This window comes from Prionailurus bengalensis, chromosome D1 (assembly GCF_016509475.1).
Source record: "Prionailurus bengalensis isolate Pbe53 chromosome D1, Fcat_Pben_1.1_paternal_pri, whole genome shotgun sequence".
NCBI classification, from domain to species: Eukaryota; Metazoa; Chordata; class Mammalia; order Carnivora; family Felidae; genus Prionailurus; species Prionailurus bengalensis.
Genome location: NC_057346.1, coordinates 15,158,424 through 15,184,307, shown reverse-complemented (window position 1 = coordinate 15,184,307; position 25,884 = coordinate 15,158,424). Strand labels below are relative to the sequence as shown.

Sequence of the window (25,884 nt, the reverse complement as noted above, 5' to 3'; positions counted from 1 at the left end):
CTTAGGACTTCAGGGGGCTTAGTTTTCATTTGTCTGCATGGAGAAAACAATGCCAAGTGGCCTCTGGGAAATGGCACAATGAGTCTCCAGCTGGGAGGGGGCAGAGTAGGGAGAGGGGGAAGGGAGAGATGGAGACTGTCAGCACTTCCTGAGGCTTCCCAATGCAGCAGGACTGGGAGCTCGGGGCGTGAGGGCTCTCCGCCATTTCATGGAGGACCTTGGGCTCCTCCAGGTCTCTGAGCCTTCGGTTCAACCATTACACCTACATTACAGGTTTGCCGTGATTAGATTAGATACCTCGGAAGTGGTCTGTGAATGTTAATTTTTCCTTCCTTCATTCTTGAAGAGCAAGGAGGCAAAGGCCTTCAAAGAGGAGACATTCACACAACTGCCTTGTAGCAAATGGGCCTGCAGAGATTTAATTGATGTAGAAAATACAGGCTTGTCACCAGAGTTGGTTATAACACGTGAGCTAGCCCCGAAGCACACAGAATGAGCTAAACAACAAAACAGACTTTTTTCCCCCATGGCAGACTGATGCCTACAAAGCACGTGGGAGGAGTAAACAGTTTCTTAGTCCCTGACAAATGCACGGAGGGCTGGCAGAAATTTGGTGTCTATACAGGAGAGAGGCAAGGGCTACCCCATAGCTTTCGAGACAAACGGGGGCATTTTATTTAACAGTGGGACAGATGTCAGAGTACATCCCCTCTGTTGGGAAGCGGGGGCTGCAGGGAGCTCAGAATCCTCACTGCCAATGCCAGGTGCAGCCTCCCAGCTCCGAGGAAGGCTGGCGGGGGTAGAAACAAGAAGAGAAAACCAAGATGAGGACCAGAAGCCATACCAGACTTTTTGTATGGCTTGGTGGCTTCTTGAAAGTTGTGTGCTTGCGACCCTGAGACTCTAGCAGGGAGGGCTCTGGGGAGGAGCCGGAGGGAAGGGAGCCCTCCTGAGGACAGTCGAGTCCCAGGAGAGAGAGGATGAGCAGCAGAGCTTCCAGGGGCTGGGGGTGGAGGAGGGACAGCTTCCAGCAACCTCTGGCAGGGCTCTGGGCCCGATCCTGAGATAGTCAAAAGGAGAGACCAAGTGCTCAAGAAAGGAGACATTTAAAAAAAGAAAGAGGTCTGATGTCTATGATGCTGAGGTATTAGAGCCTGGTCCGAAAGGTACAGACATGCGGGGGGTGGGGAAGCTTTGTTCTGGTAAATTAAGGACCACACCCACAGAACCACAGGCGTCCCAGCACTGAGTGCCCTGCGGGTCCAAGGGATCAACTGCGCTCCCAAGGGAGGCCCTTGGAAGGCAACTCCTTTAATCCCTCCTCCTCCCCTGGAGGGGCCCTTGGGGCCGATGACCCCCCCCCCCCACCAGTGTTCCTCTTCCACACAGGAGCTCACAGAAGTTCACACTTTGCAGCCTGAGAGACATGGTCTCAGGGGGGCAGCTCACGGTTTCCGGCCCCCGTGGCTCCTCTGAGTGGGGAAGCTGGCAAACGGGGGAGGACGATGCTTTCTCAGAAGGAAGAAAGCACAGGCAGCTCCTCAGGCACTTGGTCTGGGTGCAGGAGAGGCTCAGGGCCTCAGTAGTGATACACCTTCAGCCTGTTGTTCTCATCCAGGCCCAGCTGCAGGAAGTCAGAAGAGGCTGCCAGCCTGGGCCCTGAAGAGAAGAGACGTCTGGCGGCGAGGTGAAGGAAAACTCCGCGGTCAGTTAAGTGCGTCCAGCGAAGGGCCAGAGGCCAAACGGGGCCGTCCTTGGACCCCCGGGGCCCAGCTATCCTAGCAGCTACAGCAGGAACGGAGCAAGGCTCAGGGACCAGTCAAAGGATACGACTTGGGGTCATTCTTGTAACGCTGTAGCCACTTTCGGTTAGCCTCGATCAGGCGCTGGACGTCGGTGCTGCCCACCTCGGAGACCTGGGGATGGGCCCGCTGCAGGAGCCGCAGCTGCTCGCTGGGAAGGAGGAGGACAGCGTGGGGAGGGGAGGAAGGGGCTGTGTGGAACAGCCCACAGGCCAGCACTTCTCCCTCCTCCCCTCGACACGCCAGCCTCTGCCTGCTTTAGCAGCTCAAAGCTTCCTCTGCTGGGGAGAATGCCCCTCGGGGAGGGCGAGCATCAGGTCCCCAGAGAGGCAGTGGTGAGCTCCTCCTCTGGTGAACACTCCTGACATCAGCCTGGTCCCGGTCACTCTGAGCAGCCAAAGCTTTCCCCTCTCTTGACTCAAATACCCACCCAGCCTCAGCTCCCAAGCGGGCCAAAGGGTAAATGACAGTGCTTAGGGTTGGGGGCCTGTGGGGTGGGGACGCAGAGGACAACTTGGCAAGGCAGAAGATGAATGGGAAGTTAACAACAGGTTTAAATAATTGCCCATCTGTCCTTCCCACTGGGTGCCCCTCTCGTGCCAGATGTTGCTCAGCAGGGCTGAGGGAAGAAAGGAGCCCATGAAGCAGACAACGAGCTTGATGGCAAAGACAAAAGCCACACTCAAGGGCAGGAGGGGCCTGGGGAAGGAGCAGGGTCCCCACAGGGGCTGATTTCTCCCTGCAGAGATGCTACCAGGCAGCTTCTTCACAGAGCCAAGCCAGGTGAGGACAGCTGCCACGGGACCCCAGTGTTTTGGCCTTTTCTCTCAGCGTGGAGAGGCACCTCAGACCCGGGCAACTGCGTGACTTGGAGGCCCGTCCAGGCTCGCTCTCCATGACCAGAGTTCTCCCCTGGCGGGAGGCACAGCAAAGCAGCAGGGCTGTGTGGTTCACCCTGAGCCCAGAAGGACGCTTACCTGGCCGACACATAACCCAGCCTGTTCTCCAGGGGGGCAGGGCCGGTGCTGAGGAATGGTACTCCAGCTGGAAAAGTGGGGGCAAATCGTTCAGAAACGGGCACTGGAAAGCAGCCCCAGCAGGCTGCCTCCCGGCTCATCGGCACCTCCTGCCTCGCACAAACACACAAAAACAGGGCCAGTTTCAGTGGTTGCAGGGGAGAGACAGATGATAGGAATTGTCCTATTATTTCTAAAACTTAATCTGCTTTTCACATTCTTCGGCAGGACTGAGAGACCAGGTGAGCACCGCCCGCCTCCGGCCCAGAAGCACTGGGAAGCTGGATGGCCAAGCGGTAAGGAGCAGAATCTTGAAGTCGGAGAAACATGGGGTCAAGACCCAGTGTGTTACTTACTCCCCGGGTACCCTGAAACATCTGCCTTAACCTGAGTTAGTGTTCTCATCTGTAAAGTGGGAATAAATTAATACTACCTCAGAGCGTTATTAGACTCCTGCCGGCCCATCATACAGTGTACAAGATGGCATCTATTATAGTGATGAGGAGGAGGAGCTCTGAGGTTCTGCTGAGCTCTGGATCCCATCAGAAAGGCTCCAATCAGAGGCGCCTGGGTGGCTCAGTCAGTTAAGCGTCTGACTTCAGCTCCGGTCATGATCTCTCAGTTCATGAGCTCGAGCCTTGCATCAGGCTCTGTGCTGACAGCTCAAAGACTGGAGCCTGCTTCGGATTCTGTGTCTTCCTCTTTCTCTCTGCCCCTCCCCCACTCACCTGTGTGTGTGTGTGTGTGTGTGTGTGTGTCTCTCAAAAATCAACATTGGGGCGCCTGGGTGGCGCAGTCGGTTAAGCGTCCGACTTCAGCCAGGTCACGATCTCGCGGTCTGAGAGTTCGAGCCCCGCGTCGGGCTCTGGGCTGATGGCTCAGAGCCTGGAGCCTGTTTCCGATTCTGTGTCTCCCTCTCTCTCTGCCCCTCCCCCGTTCATGCTCTGTCTCTCTCTGTCCCAAAAATAAATAAACGTGGAAAAAAAAATTAAAAAAATAAAAAAAATAAATAAATAAAAAAATCAACATTAAAAAAAATTTTTTAAAAGGCTCCAGTAAATCATCATGACCCACAGAGCCTGTGGCCGCAAGGTGACCCACGGCCGTAATCAACAGACCATGCCAAAGCTGGGGGTGGCAAGGGGCAGGCAGAGGAGGGAGGGAGGGAGGCTTACCTGGAAAATATTTGCGCCACTTCTCCACCAGGAAGTCATCCACTGTTTGAGCCGCGGAGGAGGAGAGCCTGGGGCCCAGCCCCGGGTCCCAGGCCCACTGGGTGGATGAGGGTGTAGCCAGCGGCGAGGGTGAGAGCCGGGAGGGGCAGGCAGGAATGGAGGTGCTCCCAGCGGCCCGGGGCAGGACGTGCGCTGGCGTGGAAGTGAAGAGAGGCAGTGGCGGCTGCGGGTTGAGGCTGCCCAGCATGCTGAGGACACCATTCAGCTGGCTGCTGATGCGCTGCAGCGAGCTGCTCAAGTAGTAGATCTTGTTGGGGAAGGTGGCACTTGTGGTCAGGTTGACTGAAAGGCAGGGACTCGACCTCAGGGCCCAGAACGGCCCCTCCTCACCCCGTACGCCCCGTCTGCCCGACCACAGCCCCTCGGCTCATGGGAAACAAGGGGGACGGCAGGGCTTCCGTGGTCCAGAAGGTGCAGAGCGGAAGCTGGCCAGGGGAAAAAGCCTTCCAGGGTGTGGGCAAGGAAGGAACAGGAGACGGCCCTCTGCCCCTTTGCAGACCAGAGCAGCAGAGAGAACCCCTCCCAGAAGGTGGCGCTGGAAGGTCTCTGCACAGTCAGGGGGCCCCTGATTCTTTCTGCCCTGGGTGCTGGCAAACCCCGACGGGGTCCCTCCTCCTGACCAACCCTGAGTACCTGCCCCAGACCCTGGCTCCCAGAGGCCTGCGCACACCAAGCTGAGGGAGGGGGGCTGCCCCTCAGGCCCCCAAGCCCCTCCCTCTCCATGGATACTGTGGTCCCCCTCTGGGCTGATGCCACCACTCACGGTGAGGCAGGGGGCAGGATTCAGAACTTGCGCTGCTCATGTCTTCAGTGTCGCTGAGGTCAAAGGTCACCACCTTCTTGTGGGGGGCGCCTCTCAGAATGTCCTCATCTGGGGCCTGAGAGATACAAGCAATAGTTAGTCCTGACCCCTGCCCTGTGCGCTCTGCCCACCGCTCTTGCGACGTGTTGAGGTTTGGGGGCTCTCTGGGACCCCAGGTTCTGGCACAGGCTGTCTTGCATCACAGGGGGAGGGAGGTGGAGGCTAAAAGGTCACAACGGCCTGAAACACAGGCAGCTGGGACCACAGCCCCTTCTCCCTGGCAAACTCCCCCTACAGGGTCTGTTCACCCAGGCTTCCCTCCTGCCTCACCCACACCTCTGGCATCCGGGGGAAAGTCGACCAGGCCACTAAGTACGTCCATTCCTAACACGAGGGGCACACTTTTCCTCAGGAACCATGGCAGGGGGAGGGCAGGGGAGGGGCCAGTCTCTCTCTCAAGAACCTGCAGCAAGACGCTCTGGGTCTGCTCGGGACCGCCCCCCCGGCACAGATCTGTTCAACAAATGCAAAGTCGAAGCCGCTGCCCTTTTCACCAGCTCGGGAGCCCCAAAGGCCCAGCACCCCGAGGCAAGAGACCAAAGAACCCAACCACATCCCAGGAACGGCGGGAGGCGGCCGTGGCCACGGGGCCGCACCTCTTCCAGAAGAGAGGACTCCAGCTGATTCAGCTTCTCCTCTTTCTTCTTCAGCAGGTCGTGGCCCTTCCGCATGGCCGACTTCATCTCATCCAGGTGCCGGGTCTCCTGCAGCCAGAGACAAGGGGAAGGACGCAAATGGGGCTACGCGCGGATGCGGGAGGCCCACCTACAAATTCACCTGAGAAATACTAGCTTTCATGAGGTCGTGAGAATGAAACGAGACAGTGCGTGTTACATGCTTAGCGCTGTGCCCGCACCTGACACACTCCCAAGGGGTCCCTGACATGCTCCAACGCCCCTATCAGCACTGAGCAGAGCAAGGACAGGGCCGGGGGCTGCATGCAGACGCCCCGGGGAAGCCTGCCCCTCGCCAGCTCTGAGCACCCACACAACGCTAAGGGAGCTTCTGCCAAGACCCCTCTTGATGGCCCAGAGATCTGTGATCCTAACACAGAGTAACAATGAAGTTTCTCTCTTTTCATTGGAAAGTAGGGCGTCAGAGAAGCAGTTCAGTCTTCTGCCCAGGGTGCTCCAAAGATTCACTTAGGAACCGAGTCTTTAATGTGATGGAATGGACAAGCAAAGCACTGGCTGTGAAGTTTTAAAAACCTGACTTGTACTTCTCATCTATAAAATGAGAGTAGCCACTACTTTGCGTATCATCTACGGTCACATGAAGAGCAAATGGCCACTGGAGAAAGCATTCTGCACGTGCATATCGACATGCAAACGTAAGGTGCTTTCATCGTCGTGGAGACAGACAACCTGCATCACCTGCCCCATCTCCCTAAAAGACTCATCCGGTGACCCCAGGGCCTGCGTGGCCACTGTCGTGGAGTCCCCAAAATCCACCAAATCCACCAAAGGTGGATGTTGCCCCGCGTCCCCCAGGACTGGCAGGGTCCCCTCGAAGCTCCTGACCTCCTCCAAGTCCTTGCGCACGTCTTCCAGGGCCTTGGTGCCCGGTGGATCTTGGGCGGCTTCCTGAGCGCCGGCCAGCTCCTGGCGCCAGTGCTGCTGGGCGGCTTTCAGAGCCGTCTGCCGCCTCCGCATGGAGCGCGTCTGCCGCGCCAGGAACTCCTTGGCACTGCGGAGGGCTAGCCCCTCGGCAGAGAGGTAGTGTCGGACGCTGTGGGAGGCCAGGGCAGAGGGGTTGGACAGGGAAGCGAACGCTCCGAGAACCTCCTGCTGTGGGTCACTAGACCACTTCCCCAGCAGAGGCTCGAGGGGAGCACAGACTATGCCGGGCTGGGCAGTGAGTGGATGCCGCCATTAGATACCTACAGTGTGCGGCATGCTGCAGAGTCGTCCTGCCCTGTCTCTGAAAGGGAGGGGGCCGGGGGCCTCCAGACAGATGGCCAGACACTCCCATCAGCCTGACCCTCAACCAGAAAGCAGCAGATGCCAGCAGGCGGTATCAATGGCCCCAAGGGCACCTTCTGGGCTGGCCAAAGGGATTCCCTTGGTCCCTGGACCCAAGCCCCACCGGTGACCACAGCCACCTCATTTCAGTTAGCCCCAGATCTGTGAAGGCCCCCCTTCAGCAAATGCTGGACCCAAACTAAGGCTATCAGGACTCACCTGTCCAAGGATAAGTCGGTCTCCTCCTTGCTCTGGGGGAGAGAAGAGGATACCTCTTTGGTCTGGTTCTAAGAACACACAGTAGAAAAGACCCACTGAATATTAGACACACTGCCAGCTCAAGGGACCCCCGAGCCCCTCCCAAGGGCCCGGACACAGAAATGGCTCCGCCAGCTGCTGCGCACTGCCCGCTTACAGTTACCGTCGGACCAGCGGGGATGGGGGACTAGGAACAACAAGGCCCGGAGACCGAGGTTGCATATAGAGCGGAGCCAGACCCCCTCCTGGAGCCCCGGCCCGGCCACCCTGTCCCTTGCAAGGCACAGAGAACTCACTGTCCCAAGGGATTTCCTCAGGTCCTCAATGTGGAGATCTGGCTCAACACGTGAGGAGGCATTGCTCTCCTTAGCTGCCAGCTCATTCAACACCTCCTGCTTCCTCTGAGTTTCAGCCTCCAGGTCGCTGTGATGGGAAAGGGGATTGGGGGTGGGGGAGAGGCAGGCTCCCATGATGGAACAGGATAGGTGGCACACCGTCAGGACTGCTAGTGTGGGCGTCAAGCCCCCATCTCAGGGAGACAGCAGGACCGTCTCCATCCCTTCACTTCCATCAAAGCCCCGGAGGCAGGGCTGGGCCATGACCAGTAGAACCAGGGACCGCCACCCACCCCCCGCCCCCCACAACAGCTGTTCACAGCCTCTGAGCCCCCACTCCCTACAAAATGCAGCAAAAGCCCCTCTGCCAGGCTCCACCCCTGCGGCTCAACTGAGCAGACAGGGCCCAGGAGCGTCAGAGGGCAGGCGAGAGGCAGCAGGAGTGGCCAAGTACAGGGTGCCCACCCCACCTGACTTGTTTCTGCAGCCTCCGCCTCTGGGTCTGCAGCACATCCACCTGGGACTCTAGCTCCAACTTGTGGGCCCGAAGCTCATCGAGAATTCTTCGGAGCTGCTGGTTTGTCTCCAACAGATGGGTGTGCTCCTTCTTTGCCTCCTCCAGGTGATGATGGTTGGCTGTGGCTTCCTGGGGGCAGAAGAAAAGCTAGAAGCACCTAGAGCCACGTGGGGCAAAGGCAGGGAGCAAGAGGACAGGGAAACCCGAGGAGCACGGCGGGGAGAGGGTGGTCGCTGTGCCCACTGTCAGGAGCCGTGCAGGCTCCATCCGCCCTCCACAGCCCCAACCCTGGGGTCCACTCAGGACCCCACACGGCAGGGCTATCTGCGGGATGCTGCCACCATAGTTGGGGACCCTAATGACCTGGACAGATCAGGTGACCACAAGGTGGGATGTGGGGCAAGAGGGAGAGAAGGGAAGGGAGAAGGAATGGGGGAGAGAGGAGGGAGGACGAGACAGGTGGACACACCTCGCTCTCCAGCGCCACCTGCCTCTGCACTTCAAGGAGCTGCTGCCTCTCCACTCGGGCAGTCTCCTCCTGTGGGGGAGGGAAGGACATGGGACCCTTGGCCATCCCCGGGCCCCAGGTCTAAGGGGCAGGAGGACCCAGGCTCTCCTATGGGAGCTATGACGCCACGGTCAAGGGCACCTGGAGATCCTGTCCTCAACTCCTGCTCTCTCACCTGGATGTCCAGCTGAGCCAATCGGGCCTTGACATCTTTGGTTCTGGTTTCCAGTTCCACCTCTAAATTTTGGAGTTTCCTTTCCTGCACAGAAATAGGCGGAGTGAAAGATATAAGTGCAGAAAGAGCGCAAGGCATTAGCTGGGGGTGCAGGAGGGAGTCCCGGAGCCAGATTCCATAGCACGCCCTCCAAGCTGGGCTCGGGCCTCCTCCCATTTGCCCTTGCAGGCTCCCGGGAAAGCGCCACACCTTGTTTCTTCCTACGGGGGGCAAGGAGAGGCAAAGGTGCCAACCCCAAACCCCCAGGGGGGCTGACCTCCTCTAACCCTGGGGATGGGCCCTGGCCTGGAAGACGAAGGCACTAACATGCCCTGGCTTGGGGATCGCCATGAGACCCCCCACTCCAGAAGCTGTCAAGGCTCAGATCCGCTGCTGCCACAGATGCCTGCCTCCAGCGCTCCTCCTCCTGCACAGAGGTATCAGAGTGGGTTCACCCTCCCCAGTCCCCAGTGGCAGCCCAGAGCCCCTACCTGCTCCCGGTGCCGCCGCCGTAAGTCCTCCAGCTGCCTATCCTGCGTCTGCCTCACAGCCTCTAGTTCACGCTCGTGTGACCTTCGAAGGCGCTCCAGCTCACAGGTCAGGTGTCCCAGGAGTTCAGCCCGCTGCTTCCTTTCCTGCCCAGAAGGTGAGGCTGTGGGCGGGGAAACCGCAGCGTTCCCCCCCCCCCCGCCCCCCGCCCCACAGCCTCGGGTCAGCAAGGTCAGAGACCCCATCAGCTCCCTGGGGTTGGCTCTTCAGGGAGAACACCGCTCTCATCCCCCAGAAAGCCCGCACCACTCTCTGCCGCGGATGCCATTAGGAGGACCCCCGCCCCATCCGGGGAGTCTGCCTCTCCTGCTGTCCCTCCATGTGCAGCTTCCTTCCTTAAGGGAAGAGAGGCCACTGCTCTTGAGCAAGTTCAGAACTGGACTGGGGAGGGAATCAACTACATTTTATCACAGGCTGGTCATTCCTCTGTGGAAAAGACTGTACAGAAGGGCTGGGATATGAGTTCCGGTCAGTGGGATAGTGGCTAAAAGTCCTGGGGCAGAGGCCCTGTGGCCCCTGCTCATCCCCAGCGTGAGCAAGCCGAGCCGGCTGGGTCCACTCTCTCACCCAAGGGCCAAGGCTGAGGATGGGCAGAGATCTAAGTATTATTTGGCTCTTGCTAGTCTACTTCTTAGTGTCCTGGGATTGCGATTAACCCTGATGGCCTGGTGTCGTCGGGGTAGCGAAAGTTGAAGGCTCTGGAGTCAGACAGCCGGGCTTGAATCTTAGCTCCTTGACTTATTGGCCTGGAACACTTGGGAAAGATGCTTACACTTCTGTCTCCTCGGTTCTAAACTGGAGGTCACAATAGTCCCCATCTCCTTGGGGGTGCTGGGGGTGCTAAATGAGTCTGCACACATCAAGGGGCTGAGACCAGTGCCGGCAGGGGTAGGAGCTCCGAATCTGTGAGCCGCTACCCCTCCGGGAGGGAATGCAGCCTGCCCGCTGCAGGGCCAACAGGCAGGACGGGGCTGCGACGCCACCTCAGCAGGGTGCAAGCCGCCGGCTGCCGAGGACGCGCGGTGCGCGTGAGTGCGCGCGCCGCGCATGTGCACTGGGGAAATTCACCTCGGCTTCGTACTGCTCTCTGGCCTCAGCCAGCACCTGCTGGTGCTCCTCCTTCATCCTGTCCATCTTCCTCTCGTGTTCCCTCTCCACCTGCTGGCGCTTCTCTCGCAGGAGGTCGCTGAGCTGCGGGGCAGGCAGCAGGGATGCAACTCGCAGGCCCGAGGGTGGGCCGGCACGTGGTATACACAAACACGACCTCCGCGCACGCATGACACGTGACGTGCACACGCCCCGCCCCTGCGCCCCTTCCCCACTGGTCTACGGGGGGGTGCGGGGGTGGGGACGTGCCCAGCCTCCAGGGAACTGAGGCACAGAGGTGGAACCAGACGTTCTAGCCCCAGCCAAGCCATCCAAGGCAAAGCAGGGCCCCTGGGGCCGGGATGGAGTGCCCGTGACAGGGATACACGAAGTCGAAGGAGCAGACCAGCATTTACCTCTTGCTCGTACTGGAACACTTGGTGAGCCTTCTGATGAGCCCTCTGCTCTGCCCGACCAAGGCTCTCCTGCAGCTGGGCCTCCTCCCTCTGCTGGGCCTCCTCCATCTTCTTCTGGAGGCTGGAGACAACCTGAGGAGGTCCCAGCCCAGAGGACATGACACTCAGCACTGCAGAGCGACTTCAGGGACTCGCTTGCCAGGGGCCCAGCAGCCAGCCCCACGGGGGTGGGGGGGTTTCAGGCGGAGGGAGACTCGACCCTAGCGACAGGCACGGGGTGGAGTTCGCGAAGGGGCCCTGAGGCTCACGCTCAGGGACCAGGATGGCCACTCCACCTTGCAGGCCAAGGCCAGCTGCCTCTCACCTCTCTGTGCTTGGCCTCCAGCGAGGAAGAGAGCCGCTCCAGCTCAGCTCGGTGCTCACTCTCCAGTGCTGCCACTGCCTGAGGAGCAACAAGGGGCCTGTGAGGGACACAGGGCGGGGAAGGCGGACTAGGCACTGACCCCGGAGGGAGGAAGGAATAGCCAGGAGAACCGTGCCTGACTCCCATCAAGCCAAAGGGCCAAGGGGAACCACAGGCACAGCTTTGCTGCCCCAAAATAACACAGTCTCTAAAGTCTGCGACTAGCAAATGAACAGGAACATGAAGGCCAGAGTGGAGGGGCATTTCGGTAAGCCTCGGGTCACTGCTTCCATCCCCCAGCCTCTGGGCTAGGCCACAGGTACACAGGTGACACTTGTGCCTGTGAACAAGGGCCCAAGGTGGTGAGGGCTGGAGGTCCAGCACTAGCTGTCTGAGCACCCAGAGGACAGTACAGTGACATCCTCCCCCACCTTGTGTGGCTGCTCCTGGTCTAAGAGCTGAAGCTCACCGTCGCCCAAAGAAAGAAGGTCGACGTGGCCTGGCTGTGCCCTACTTGCGCCTCTCATCTAGAGACGGACCCTCAGGAGACAGAGGATTGGAGGCCCAGGGAGTAAGGGCAAAGGAGAAAATCCTCCTCTATGTGTGCCAACCTCGCTAAGGAGAGATGAAAGTTCATCACAGCTGCCCCTCGGGGACAGGGCCCCTTTGTCTCAGAACCTCTGGTCTGGCCCGGGTTCTTTCAGTCATGAAATCTGCCCAAATCCAGGGGCCATTTCCCCTCAAGCTTCTTCACTGTGACTGACAGCGCCCGGCTACTGCTGGCCCCAGATGGAGCCCTGGATACCTGCTCTTTCCTCTCCTGCACCTGGCAGACCCGGGCTAGCACCTGCCCCGAGACGGCCGGGTCCACACGGGGCAGTGGGCCCGGACAGCCCACCTGCCGTCTACCGCCTCCCGTGCCGGCTGTGTGGATACCTCCTCTGTGCCCGGTCCCCCACCCCACACGCCCAGCCCGGCGCCCAGCCCCTTCCCAGGCAGCGCCGGGGCACGTCAGACGGGAGCCCCATGCCGCTGGCTCACTTCTTTCCTCTCGCCCTCCAGCTGTTCCCTGAGCTGCTGCAGAGCCCTCTCCTTCTCAGCCTTCAGGGAAGCCCGCTCTCTCTCCTCCGAGGCCTCCATCTCTTCCTTGAGCTGCTCCAGCATCTGTCTGTTCCTCTGCTCCAAGCTGGCCCTCTCGGCCTTCTGGAGAGACTCCGACTCTTCTCTCAGCCTCTGCAGGGAAGCCTCCTGCTCGGCCCTGCGCAGACAGACGGAATGGGCCAGGCCCGGGCACTCGGGGGGCACCGCGTGGGGCAGGAGGCTCACGGCGCACCCTCACCTGATCTGGCTCTCATCTGCTTCCACATGGGACTGCACCTGGGCCAGGAGCTGGGACAGCCGCTGGCTCTCCGCCTCTCTCATCCGAGTCTCCTCTTCCTCGGTGGCTTTCCGCAGCTGCGCCTTCAGGGAACTGGGAAGGAAAAGAAAGGCAAGTTTGTTGGAGGAACCGCTCTTCTAGTCATCAGCCCTGACTCCCGGCCTCCACAAGCCTGCAGCTTGCCTGCGAAGTTTCCTAAATCTGGGTCCTGCTGCCTCCCTGTAATACATCCCATATAAAGAGGGGGCCGTGAACTCTATCCGCTCTTTGCTGCAGCAAGCAGAGGGACAGGCTGCTTGATCCCAGGACAGGATTGCTGCCAGAGGTTCCCCCTTGCCTGTAAATGCACCTCGGTGCAGCATGCGCTCCAGGACAGACACAGTCTGACCCCAGCCCGGCTCCCGGGCCACATCTCTTCACTGCCCCCGATCCACTGTTGCAGCCACATCAGAGGAGACACCGCCTCTCAACCCCACCACGATCCTCCTCGCCTCCGGGCCTTTGTTGATGTGGGCGCTTCTCCCCAGAATCCCCTCTTCTACCTGACAAACCCATATTTGCCACTCAACGCCCGGCTCCGTCCTCTCCGAGAAGCCTTTCCAAGTTCATCGACTAGCCTTTCTGTTCCCATCGCCCTGTATATGGAAGACCTTCCTTATCCCACGCATCACAATTCATCTTTTGTAGGTCTGCTTTCCTGACAAGTCTGGGAGCTGTTCCAGGCAGAATCAGGTCTTCCACTTGGTTATATCCGAGGTGTTGAACAACAGTAGCTAACATGAAGCAGGTGCTCCGTACGTGTCTGTCAAATTTGAACAGCATCGCCCAGCCCCAAACTCAGAAGCAAGTGCCGATGACCCATGAGGGATGCCTTATTTACAGACAAACGACAGTAAGCATTTCCTCCCAGGCAGACATCCCCCTGCCCACGCAGCCCCTACATGACCAGGGGCTGTGTGCTGTGCACTCAGGGAATTCAAGCCTAAGAGAAATACGATTTAGAAGACAATTTCTTAGAAAAGCTTCCTAGTGAATTCCAAAGGTCATCTTCAATTTCAAGTTATCTACACCACTGCTCTCTTCCATCCTGATAGAAAATTTGAGTTAAATAAAAATCCTCCCTTCTAGAGCCCCCCAGAAACCCTTTCTCTCTGTCCCGTGGCTCCATTTCACACGTAGCACCACAGAATGGTAGAGCCGGAAGGGTCTTGGCAGGTGAAGGCCTTCATTTTATAACTGTCTGTCTTCATCTCACAACTAAATTCAATCTCTTCATTTTATGACTAAAGAAACTAAGGGTCAGACTGCCTGTCTTCCTGCCTGCCTTCTCATTCAAGAAGTATTTGCTACAAGGTCAGCTATGGCTTCCAGAAATTTATACCAACTGAAGTTTCCCAGCAGAGGCGGCCCCACCCCTCAGAAAGGCTCATGCGTGAGCAGAAACCGGGTTCTCGAAATCAACTATTTCGTAGCGAGTCTGACAAGGCGCTGCCTACAGAAAAATCACTTCGTGGAGGCCATGGCCATCACTGATTTCAACTGAAAATCAAGAGCTGCCATTTACTGAGCAACTACTGTGTCTCGGGCCCTGAGTCAGATACTTTTGGCACGTGGAGTCTTCACCACGACCTGAGAGGGCTCTCGGACGCCCCTCTGGAGCTGGGGGTTTGGCGAGGGACGGAAAGCACAGTCAGCCAGGCCCAGGGTGGCCAGGAAGAGAGGAGAAGCTTAGACGGCTGGCAGGGAAACACAGCCAGGATTTCATCCAAGGCTCTGCCTGTCAACATCAGCTAAGTCTTACCCTGTTTGGGCAGGCTCCTGCCCGAATTTTCATTTGGCTGGAAGAGGAGGATGCTGCCTGGCAGGGGACACAGGAGGGGTGATAGAAGATGGACCCTGGGTCAGCAGGTCCTGTGTTGGGCTAATGAGAGGGTTGTCCCCAACCCCTGGGTGGCTGGGTGTTGGTTTTCTATCAGTTTCTCTGAGCATAAGCATTTTCTACGCTCTTTGCTACGTATGCTATAAAAGTAAGTCTACCACTTTGGGATGTTCTGTCCGAGAGGAAAAGATTTAGCCTTCAGTTACATGGTTGAGTAAGTGCAGAGTCTGTTAACACCTTTTTGTCGTACCTGTCCCCTCCTGGGCCTATGGCAGATTGCTGATCACCTTGTCGGTGGCCCTTCTCCCATGCTCCCTTCCTAAAGGGGCCCTGATTTTATTCCATCAGGTAAAGAGGCCCAGCTAAAGGAGGACATTTCCCAGTTCCCTTTGCAGCCAGAAGTAACCAATGAGATGTGAGTGGAAATTATTGAGTAAAATTTCCGGGAAAACTCCTTACAAGAATAAGCAGAAGTTATTAGGTGAAGTTTCCAAGAAAGAGCCTTAAAAGGGACCGAATGAGCTAGAAGTTACCAGTTTTGTACTCTATCCCTATTCTCCCTGCTGGCAGCACAGACACGACGACTGGGGATTCAGCAGGACGAAGAGGCCCTGAGAGTAACCAGCACTCAAGTGCAGAGAGATTAAAGGGCCACCAGGGACCTGGTGACTCTGAAGCCGCTGTGCCAGCCCTGGACAGCCTTTTCTTATGAAAGTAACCTCCAGCTTATTTATGAAGTATACACACGATCTCATCCACATAGGCCTGGCCCAGCCTTAAGTGTCTTGCTTGTTGAGGGCCTCCCAGCCAACACAACAAGGAGTAGGAACCCAAATGAAACTTCTGGATCCTGGGAAATAGCACCTCACACCATACTGTGTGGTCCCTACCAATCTCGCTGGGTCCCAACAGGGCCCTGACTACCAAGAGAGAGGGCAATGACTACCAAGAATGGGCCCCAGGGACAAAGTGCCTGGGTTCTTCTGGCTCTGCTGCATTTTTTAAATTTATTTTCTTATTTACTTGAGAGAGACAGGATGAACAGGGGAGAGGGGCAGAGGGAGAGAAACAATCTTAAGCAGGCTCCACGTTCAGCATGGAGCTCGACATGAGGCTCAATCCCACGACGCTGGGATCGTGACCTGAGCAGAAATCAAGGGTCGGATGCTCAACTGACTGAGCTGCCCAGGTGCCCCCGGCTCTGCTTATTAACTTCAATACCTTGGACATGTTAAATAACCATTCTGTGCCTCAGTTTCTTCATCTGTCTGGTAGATCCTTTAACATGATAGGGTTGCTAGCAACACCTCATGGGACCCACTCTCAGGACGAAACCAATTAGCAGCTATGAGGCACGTGGACCCGTGTAATCTCTCAAAAACTGTCAGCTGGTCCCGCTGTTATCAGGCCTCCCAACTCCCTCCCAAAGAGAGGAACCAGGAAGCCCATTCCTCCACAGAGGCCACCGAGGAGGAGTGTTGGTGGGGCCATGAGTGTCCGGGGCGGGAGGAGGGCTTCCCTTCCTCCCCATGTCACCTCGAGACCCAGGCAGCTTGCGTAAGGGGAGGGACAGGACCTGAGAGACTTCTCTTTCTGCTGGTGAAGCTGGAGGACCTCCTCTTCCTCCTCCTGCCACAGCTTCTCCCGGAGCTGCTGAATCTTCTCTCGTTTCGATTCCAGAAGCCGCCTCTGGTCTTGCTCCAGGTCGTGGGCCACGGCCTCCTCCATGGCCCTCAGGGAAGCCTGCTTTGGGGGAGTTGCAGGCTCCGCAGCTCGCCTGCCAAGGGTGGAACAACACTCACTAGCTTTACTATCCCACCTTTTACACACACACAGAACAGCACACACGCAATCCTAATGGGGGGAGGGCCCAGGGTCAGGAATCACATACAAATCAGCTCACGCAAGGGACAGGCAGGAAGGCTACCCCCTCAAGGATCCAGGCAGTATTTGTTCACAGGGCAAGCCTCACTGTGGCGGTCCGGGAAGAAGGGCGGCCCATACTAGGCTCTCAGTGGACCTGGTAGGTTGTAGCCCGAAGTACACCTGAAGATGTGGCTCAAGAGCTGACAGTGATAGGGAAAGACTGAAGCTCTGTCCCCAGTGGGTTCTTCCCCAGGACGGTTCACGGCCGTTTCCGTCTCCCCACTAGGGCTCTGCCTGCTCCTTGAGGCTCACGCCAGCACCTTGGGACACCCCCAGAGGCTACTCTCTGCCTCCCAAACTGAACACAGGCCAATGCTCATGAGCCAGCAGGAGAAGCCGCAGCATGTCTCCGAGCCCTGAGACCCCCAACAGTCCGTGGAGGTCCAGGAACAGGAAATCTCCTCCCACGCTGCCTCAACAGCCAGGCAGGAGACTGCTCCCTAAGCCAAAGAGTGTAGCAAGCGTGCACCAAGAATGCCACGCTCCAATCTCCTTGATGACGCCACGTTTGCATCTGCTTGGAGTTAACTCAATATTTGGAAACGGGTAACAGAAATTCAGAGCCGACGTGGATGCACGAGGTGGGTGGTGAGATGAGGAATAAAGGTTAAAAAGATGTCTATGTGAAGGTTGCTATGTTGCTTGTATTCTGGTTCTTGAAGGAAATGCCCAGAGAGAAACCCAAGAACATTCAAGGCCATGAAAGCATCAGGGGCTAAAAGTACTGCACACCCCAGAGCAGCTTCGTCCTAAAGGCCAGTGCGAGCTTGCAGCCCCCGCTCCCTCAACCTGACTGGTCTCGCCTCACAACCACCACCCACCACCCGCCCCGATGGTGCACGGGCGGCAGGCCAGGCACGCTGGCCCCATCAGCCTCAGCAGCGCGTGGACACAGTCCACTGGGGAGCAGTGGGGTAGGGGCTGCAGAGGGGAACCGGCCCCCGACTGGGGACGCGGGACCCCCTTTCCCCTCGCTGCGGCAGATGGAAGGCAGCAGGCGGGATGAGATTAGAACAGCAGAAGAAAACACGGGCTTCGGAATTCCATTTCAGCCCCTCGAGACCAGAGAGAGAAGGAAGACATAGAAGGCTACTGACGTCTCTGAAATACCAAAAAGCTCTTTCCTCCCCCCTTCCCTAAAATCATAACTCAGCCTGGAAATGGCCTTGAGCCATGCCTTCGACTGTCTTCTGCTCTCAACGCCGCCCCGGCCCCCTTTCCAGTTCCCGGCTCTCCTCCAGACCCCCTGACATAGCCCAACCGATGCAGATGTGAGAGATGTGGCCGCCACCTCCTCTGAGAGTCCTGCTCTCGGAAAGGACCTCCCCCCGCCAGCTCTCCGCCTCATCAACCCTCCAACTCATTTCCAGCCTTGGCTGAAAACATCTTTTCTCCCTGAGACGGTACCTTTTAATGTCTCTCTCCCCTGTGGGCTGTGGAGCTATGTGGAGCCCCAGGGATAGATGCTGTGGAAAGATGGGGCCTCAGACGGCGTGGCAGCACGTGCCCGGGCCACACGCCCCGGTGAGCACGCCTGCACACCTGGCACGCGGGCCTCTTCTCCGTGTCCCCGTTTTAAAGCTCTACGATCCCAAACGCCTAGCTTAGGTCCAAGGCAGTCAACGATGCCCTGAATGATTGAGGAGACAACTGGGAAGATGAAGCCTCCAGAGGAAGAGGCAGGTCTGATTTCTAGTCCGCTCCTCGGGTGTCAGCATCAGTGAGACCCAGTTTCCGACAGTCGGCGGCCAAGAGGGAGGCTCTGTGCGGGCATAATCACCTCAGGCCGGCCACCAAGTCATTGCGAGACAAGAAAGAGAAGAAGCAAGGAGGGCAGGCGGTGGGGAGGAGGGAGGCTGTGGCACCCAGGACATTCGGAAATGGCTGTGCCACCACTACAACTGCGAAGAGATCCTGTCCCCTCTCGTGCTCGACCCAGGGGTTTTCATTCATTCACTACCCCCCCCCCCCGGGCCCCCTTTCTACAAGCACCTCAGGAAAGATGCCGGGATCACCAAGGGGAGGCAATCCCTGAGTCCCAGACCCAGGCCTTCTGGCCTCACAGCGCTTGCTGGCCGGCCCTCTGCCCCTAACTCCTCCTGAGTGGCTTGACAACATCTGTGAAAGGTGACGGATTCTATGAATCATGGTTTTTTATTTGGTGTTATTTTATGATGATGATGTTCTGACATCTTTAAAAGTTTGCTGGCAGAGAGACTGGCCCTCCAAGGATTAGCCAACTCTATGTGAAAGAACATGTCTTTCATGTATATGAAAATATATATATGTATATGAAATATGTATATGAAAGAACATGTCTTTCATATGCAAACCAACCGATCCCCCAGGGAGGCTAGACCACAAACATCTCCTTACATAACTCACACCAGGCAACTGGAGGGCCACCCCCATAGCCCAAAGCCCACCAAAATCATTCATACTGTCCAATCCTACACTCACTCAAGGTACTTACCCTGCCTCGCCTATTCCTTCCCCGGGAAACCCCAACAAAGGCTCTAGGCTGTGCTCTCCCTTCTCGCCTCTTCTGCCTCCTGACACACCCTGGTCATCCCCCAGGTGGCCTGGCATGGTGTGGCACGCCCTCTTCTCTCTGGAAGCGTAAGTAATAAATTCTTCCTTGATGGCACCGGCCTGTTGTTGTCACTCAGTCACCTCCATAAATCAGAACCCCACAGGTACAAACAAATGAAACGCAGACACAGGGCCACTCCTCACAAAACACAGAAACGTAGCTGTGAACATGAATGACAAGGACGTTATGGGGCCTGAAAAGACTCCGCAAAGGAACAGAAGATACTTCCTAAGGGTTCTGTGTAAACTGTGTGGTCAAGGAATGTCTCTCTGAGACCCAGAAGGGGCGGCCTTGTTGGTTTGGGAGGAGAAACACAAAGTAAGGGGACTCATCAGCAAGACAGGTGGGAGGAGCCTCACTGCCCAGCTTCCCTCCCAGAGGCGCCAGGAAAACGCCTTCTGACCTCTGCCCAGAGGGTCCTGTCTCTGAACCACACCCGCCTCCTGTCCTCGTAGAAAACACCCTGACCTGCTGTCCACAGCCCCCAAGGAGACTTGGGAAAGCCAGGTCATTCCTCAGGGTCAGAGCTGTCACCACCTGAAAAGTGGGGCTGTCCCTTCCCTACATCACTCTGCAGTGCTGTGGTGAGGACAAAAATCACGAGCTCACGTGCACTGCCAGCTCTCGGCGGCACTGCCTGTGAGTAACCAGTGCGTGAACCCGTCTCTAGTCAACGGCCCGAGTCCCAAGAGCTCATGATCCTTTTGTACCGCTCGGTTCACAGATGGGAAAATTTGCATAACCCTGGCTCCTCTCTGTCCCTGTAGAGAAAAGGAGCCGTGGCTGCACGCTGAGTCGGAAGTCTAGGGCTCCAGGGACCAGAGCCTCGTCCTAGTTATGCAACCGACCGGCAACGTGACATTGGGCAGATCCCTTCACGTGAGCCTCAGTCTCCTCATCTGTAAAAGGGGTGGGAGGGGAAAGGGAAATGGGAGGAGGAAAGCTCACTGATCTCCAAGTCTGAGAAGCGCTGGTGAGCTTTGAACCCAGGCCCAAAACACATACACCGGATACTGCATAACTCCGTCTACATCCCGTTGGAGAACGGGAAAAACGAATCTACAGGACAGAAGCCAGAAGAGCGGTGTCCTGGGGTGGCGGATTGAGAGGAAAGGGGCGTGAGGAAATTTCCTGAAGGGACGGGAATGTTCCACATCTGATCTGCGTGTAAATGTGCATTGACTTGTACAGTTCAGATTTATGTGCTTGCATGTATGTAAACACCTCAATAAAATGTTTTTAAGAAAGCGAAAAATAGTGCGAGGTGGAGGGGAAAACAGGAAAAACTGCTACCCCGGGAGGTGCCCCCGCCCCTCCGCCTCCATACCTCAGGCTCTGACCAGGAGCCCCGGGGACCTGGCCAACCCCACACTCAGATCAGTGACCACGGCTGCACACATGAGGGGCACACGCAATCTTCCCCCGCCGCTCCCCCTGGGCAGGGGCCACAGCATCCCCTCCCAACCACCCAGGAGTGGTGGGCACTCACACCACACAGACACAAAGGAGGACGGGGACAGACACGAACACCGGCCCTTACACCTCTGGAGAGGCTGGTGCGGCAGGGCTGGCCGCCCCCTCCTCAGGCTCCTCGGCCCCGGAGCGCTGCTCCCTGCCCCTCGCGGGGGCGACAGGTGGGCTTGGGGTCTCTTCCCTTGAGAGCATTGAGGAAGCAACGGTGTTAAAAGCAGTAGGAAGGCGAGAGGCCCCCAGTGCACCCATCTGGGGTCAGAGAGCTGTGATGAGGACAAGGGAAGTAGCCCCAGCTGAGTTTCCTGATCTCAGGCCTCACTCTCCCCCACCTGCCTCTTCCCAGGCCGTTTACACTGAAGACCAGAGGCCCGTCCACGTGGGCCGTGCACGGTTATGGCTCCGAAGGAGCCGCTCTGCACACAGCAGGGTAGGCAGCGGATGCTGTTGACTGAACATCGCTCTGCTTGGCTTCTCTCAGTGACTCATCCCAGCTGGATGTGCTCTAAAACCAGCTCTGACACCAGCATCTTCCTCTCACCGGGGGAACAGAAGATCTGGCCGATGTACGCCAGGCTCTGGGCCAGGCTGGGGCATGAAGGCCCTCTCGGCTGGCCTCAGGGAAGCCTAGGACTCTGCACCTCCCTCCCCCAGGGGCCCAGCATACAACGGGGCCCTACTTGGGTTTGCTGAAGGACCGCCGGGAGGGGTGGGGAGCACTGGCAGGTGGGGACTGGGAGCAGGCACAGCACAGCTCAGGTGGGGGACAGTCTCTGACCCAGGCCCCCGGCAGGAAGACAGCTGGATCAGAAGAGATGCTTCCTGGTTCAGGAGTTTCCAGGCTCCCCTAATTGGAGGGGGCACCCCAATTTTAGCTGTAGACTGAGGACTAGGAAGAAGCACATTTCCTCATTTTCCAGCTCACGGGGGACACTAAGTGGAAACCTGAGGTTGCTGCTTAGGGTGCAAACCGTCCCCGGCTTCTCACTTCCCCAGGCACCCCCCGCACACACAACTACACACCTGGAAGGCTTCCAGGTCCCCCTTACCTCCTCAGGGAACCGGCAGGGATGGAGCTGCCTGCAGAGTCCTCCCTGGGCTCCTCTGCCCGCTTCTGCTCAGGCTGCCCCTCAGAGGCCTCCGGAGGCCCTTCTTCAGTGGCCTGGCTCTGAAGGGGACTCTGGAGCCGCCTCCCAGGCACAAGGGGAGGAGAGGACCTGGTCAGAGCAGCAGAGTCAGGCCCCACCATTTGGAGAGCAGGGAGAGAACTGGCGAGTGTGGTACGTGGACCTGGGTCCACTCCTCCTCCCAGGCAGGGCTCCAGCCCCGGCTCTACATCCATGGGGAGCCACGGAGGGCAAGGCAGCCAGAGAAGCAAGAGGGGGAGACTCCCCACTGAGCTCTCCCTTTGCCTGGACTAGACTCAGCCCTCCCGGGTCCCTGCCCTGCATCCGCTTGGCCCAGGGCCGAGAGCTGGGCCCCCTCATGGGTGCATCCGCTCCCAGCGTTCACCATCACTGAGGCCAGGCAGGGATGCAAGAGCCGAGCGGAAAGTAGGGAGAAAAAGAGGAACCAGACTCGAATGCAGAAAACGCACAAAGGCAAGAAAGAATGCGGACAGCTCTTCAAGGTCCAAGAAGCAGGAGGACTGCCCTGCCTCCTCTTCCAGGGTAGCAGCCCTTCCCTCTCTCATTTCAGGCTCCAGCCTCAGAAGCGGGAAACCTTGGTCTCTCCCTCCTAGTCTCTCCGCTCTCCCTCCTAGTCTGTCTGTCACTCTCTCTCTCCAAATCACCTCCAAGCTGTAGTACTGACCCTCTAGAAAGTTCCTCCAGCCCTGGCCCATGACCAGGCACACACACAGCTTAACCCATTCCAGTGAAGAGCACAGAGCCTTGGCCCACAGCGGTGTACAAAGTCCCACCACATGCACCCACACTCCTGTCTCGGTGCAGAGTCAGAGGGCATGCTCACGTACGCACGCGTGCACACACGCACAGACTTTGCGAGGCCATCCAGTCCGCTCACCGTCTGCCCGCAGGCAGGAGCACAATGAGCCACGCACACCAAACCCAGGGGTTCTGCCCCGGTCCACACCATCCCAACAGCCCCTGAGGGCGGCCTCCCACGTACCGTACCTCTCCGAGCCTTTGCACCGCTTGCTCTGTGGCTCATCTTGGCTGGACTGGCTGCCATCCTTGTCTTCTCTTCCCAACCTCTGGGCCTGTGGGCAAGCAGCAGTGGTAAGTGCCTACTGAAGAGGTCTGCATGTGGGTCCCTCAACCGTCCAACCAACTCTCGGGCCTAGGAGGACATACTGAGAGGTGGCTCTTGAGTGGATGAGGACCACTCGGGACACAGAAGAGGAGGCCCATCTACTTAGCTCTGGCTAAGCCCCCAGGCTCGCAGCTGCTTCCAGGGCCGGCCTTGCTGGCCTAGGGACGATGAGCCAGATGCCACAGTCACTGCGTGCAGAGCCAGAAGCTAAAGGCGAACACGTACAAGAAAGAAAACCCTTCCTCCCGTCACCGGAAGCCTTCACTGACAGTTGCCAAGAGAAGGCCGAGACGTCCGTGAACACCCCGAATCCACGGAGGCCTGGACCTCCAGGATCGGTGATGTACAGGGACGGCAAAGTCAAGCGGGCAGAACTGGGGCAGCGGCCAAGCACATTAACAAGGAAGGACCTGGAGAGATGGGGACGTGCTGAAACGAGACAGAAAGAGCACCAATTGGGCATCCGAAGGGAGGAAGACAGGGTGCTCCTCTGCCCCATTCTGGGCTCCCCCAAGCACCCAGGTCCCATCAGTAGATGATGATGCCCCCTTCCCAGTCAGGGACTGATTACTCCACCCATCCAAAAAATAAAACCCAAAATCTCATTTTAAAGCTTGGGAATCTGGGCCATTTTAGCAAGCGGGTGAAAAAGAGGGCTGTTCTTTGTAAGTTCAATCATTTTCCTCGAGGGGGGGCCCCAGGGGGCTAACAGTGTAGTCGGCCTGGACTCAAGCTCTTGTTTTTCCACTTCACTCATCCAGTGGCACCTTTGAAGTAAGTCCAGTTTATCAAATGTCCACTGCATCTCGATAAAGCTGCCCAAGGGGTGCCGGGGAGGCTTCATCGGTTCCCAGCTGGGGAGTCTGTCTCCTCCACTCTAAAATGGGTCACCCAGTCGGTCGAGCATCCGTCCCTTGATTTTAACTCAGGTCACGATCTCATGGTGTGTGGGATCGAGCATCCCACCGGGCTCTGTGCTGACAGAGCAGAGCCTGCCTGGGATTCTCTCTTCCCACCTCTCTCTGCTGCTCCCCTGCTCATGCTCTCTCTCTCCCTCTCCAAATACATAAACAAACATTTTTAAAAAACAAATACATAAAATGGGACAGTAAAGCTCAGCTCACGGGGCTCGAGGTGACGATTAAATTCGATCACGTACATAAAGCCTGACTCGTGGCCCAGGGAAGGCGTGCCACAAATGCCAGCGCCTGTGTCCCCACTCCACCCCTCTCCCCAGCCTAAGGCATAAAACCTCAGCTCTGCTGGTGCCCGTCTCCATTCGAGGGCCCGTACCCCTTCTGTCACAATGACAGGCGCCCTGTCGGTTCCGGGACGTGAGGGTTAACGGGAGAGGCAGGGCAGGAGACAACTCACTCTGTCTTCCCCAGTGGGGTTCCGGCCGGGCTGGCGCACTGCCGTGTCCCCAGCCCCGTGCACACGGCCTCCCACGCCTCTCCGCTGGCAGCCGGAGCCCCAGCAGCTGTGGCCGACTCTACCATCTGGATGGGCGAGGAAGGGCAGGGCCTGAGCTAGGAGCCAGCTCCCCCAAATTACATTAAAAATAGAGATGCTGCCTGTGAGTACCTGCCGGTGCCTGCAGCACGAGGCTGCCTGCCAGCACTGCCACTTTGCATCATGTCAGCCTGGCCAGAGCCTGCCTGGCCAGAGCCTGCAGATAACGGCCCCGCCCCGCCCCCCCCCCCCCCCCCCCCCCCCCCCCCCCCCCCCCCCGCCCCGGTCCCTTCCAGCCTTCTTCCCCCACGGATCACACCGAGCTCGGCAGACGGCTCCCTCTGTCACTTGCAAGGAAAAAAAAAAATCACAGAGGACACTCTATGCAACAAACCCCAATGGGACATGGACAGCAAAGTGGGGTGATCGTGATAAAAATGGGGGGCTTGAGCCGTGGGTCGGAAAGAATGAGCTACCAAGTCTGTCTGCTTCCTACTTGCTTCATCACTGTTGCTGCCGGAAACACACGAGCCCCTCTGCCGGACAGAAGGGGCCACCTTGGGAAAGCGCCCGGACAGAGGGCCTTGGAGTAGAGCAGCAGTTGATCCCCAGACCCTTTTGCCCCAGAAAAGAACTCTTCAGAAAGGGGACACGGCCAGCACACCCGACACCTCTGGCCCAACTGTGCTCAAGACACCGCTTGCCCGCCCTTAACTCGGCTCAAGGGTTTTGTGTTCATGACCTGGTCCCCAGCTAAATAAATCCCGGTACGTTCAGAAAGCACACTGCTACACGACTAGTAAGGAGAGTAAGGGAGATCTGAAATTACTAAGAAATAAGTCAAGGGCCTATTCCGTAGCTGCTCTCTAAGTTAAAGAGCACATCGCCAAGCACTTTTTGTGACACAGTCCCAATGTCTGTGGGGAGGGAAAAGATAAACAGAAAACAGACACAGACTTACACGTACACTGAAAACTTTCTGGAAAAGCACACGAAAAGTGTTCATGGAAACCGTTAATAGTCCCCACCTGTAGCAGTAAGCCTGCAGGAAGTGGAAGGCTTTGACCTTCTGGATTATTTGAAACAACTTCATGGTCATTTTTGTAATTTAGTATAAAACTCATGTTCCTAATTCATTATAATCATTATCTTGACTACGGTGATGGTTTGAAAGGCACACACATATGGTAAAACTTATCTAGTGGCACATGTGAAGTAAGTCCAGTTTATCATATGTCCACTACATCTCGATAAAGCTGCGTCAGGGGCGCCTGGGGGGCTCAATTGGTTAAGCATCCAACTTCAACTGAGGTCATGATCTCGCAGTTCGTGAGTTTCAAGCCCTGCATTGGGCTCTGGGTTGACAGCTTGGAGCCTGGAGCCTGCTTCGGATTCTGTGTCTCCCTCTCTCTCTGTCCCTCCCCCACTCATGCTCTTTCTGTCTCAAAAATAAATAAACATTAAAAAAAATTATAGGGGCACCTGGGTGGGTCAGTCAGTTAAGCATCCGACTCCAACTCAGGCCATGATCTCACAGTTCATGAGTTCAAGCCCTATGTCGGGCTCTGTGCTGACAGCTCAGAGCCTGGGGCCTGCTTCGGATCCTGTGTCTCGCTCTCTCTCTGCCCCTCCCCTTTTCATGCTCTGTCTGTCTCTCTCTCAAACATAAATAAACATTAAAAAAAAACTGCATAAAAATTTTTATGAACTTTTCATGAAATTTTTAGAACTTTAGTTCAGTTCTAAGCCT

The 25,884-nt window shown here is 57.3% G+C and overlaps 1 protein-coding gene across 9 annotated transcripts in view; it reads right to left on the bottom strand.

The window, feature by feature from the left end:
• Positions 1-393: 393 nt before the first annotated feature.
• CEP164 (centrosomal protein 164) overlaps positions 394-25,884 on the bottom strand; it is a 67,961-nt gene continuing 42,470 nt past the window's right edge. For 4 of the 9 annotated variants that reach the window (XM_043579437.1, XM_043579440.1, XM_043579443.1 and 1 more), the window contains 23 exons: positions 22,544-22,629; positions 21,458-21,625; positions 20,479-20,592; positions 18,819-18,956; positions 15,996-16,196; positions 12,502-12,633; positions 12,204-12,420; positions 11,124-11,201; positions 10,760-10,891; positions 10,326-10,448; positions 9,200-9,343; positions 8,670-8,753; positions 8,456-8,524; positions 7,940-8,115; positions 7,431-7,557; positions 7,096-7,163; positions 6,436-6,643; positions 5,512-5,619; positions 4,817-4,931; positions 3,994-4,335; positions 2,780-2,846; positions 1,831-1,953; positions 394-1,676 (listed from right to left, as the gene is read on the bottom strand). In XM_043579437.1, coding sequence (XP_043435372.1) covers positions 1,580-1,676; positions 1,831-1,953; positions 2,780-2,846; positions 3,994-4,335; positions 4,817-4,931; positions 5,512-5,619; positions 6,436-6,643; positions 7,096-7,163; positions 7,431-7,557; positions 7,940-8,115; positions 8,456-8,524; positions 8,670-8,753; positions 9,200-9,343; positions 10,326-10,448; positions 10,760-10,891; positions 11,124-11,201; positions 12,204-12,420; positions 12,502-12,633; positions 15,996-16,196; positions 18,819-18,956; positions 20,479-20,592; positions 21,458-21,625; positions 22,544-22,629 — 3,117 coding nt within the window. In that variant the 3' untranslated portion in view covers positions 394-1,579. The remainder of the gene's footprint in view (positions 1,677-1,830; positions 1,954-2,779; positions 2,847-3,993; positions 4,336-4,816; positions 4,932-5,511; positions 5,620-6,435; positions 6,644-7,095; positions 7,164-7,430; positions 7,558-7,939; positions 8,116-8,455; positions 8,525-8,669; positions 8,754-9,199; positions 9,344-10,325; positions 10,449-10,759; positions 10,892-11,123; positions 11,202-12,203; positions 12,421-12,501; positions 12,634-15,995; positions 16,197-18,818; positions 18,957-20,478; positions 20,593-21,457; positions 21,626-22,543; positions 22,630-25,884) is intronic. The other 5 variants (XM_043579442.1, XM_043579445.1, XM_043579439.1 and 2 more) reach the window with 4 other exon arrangements.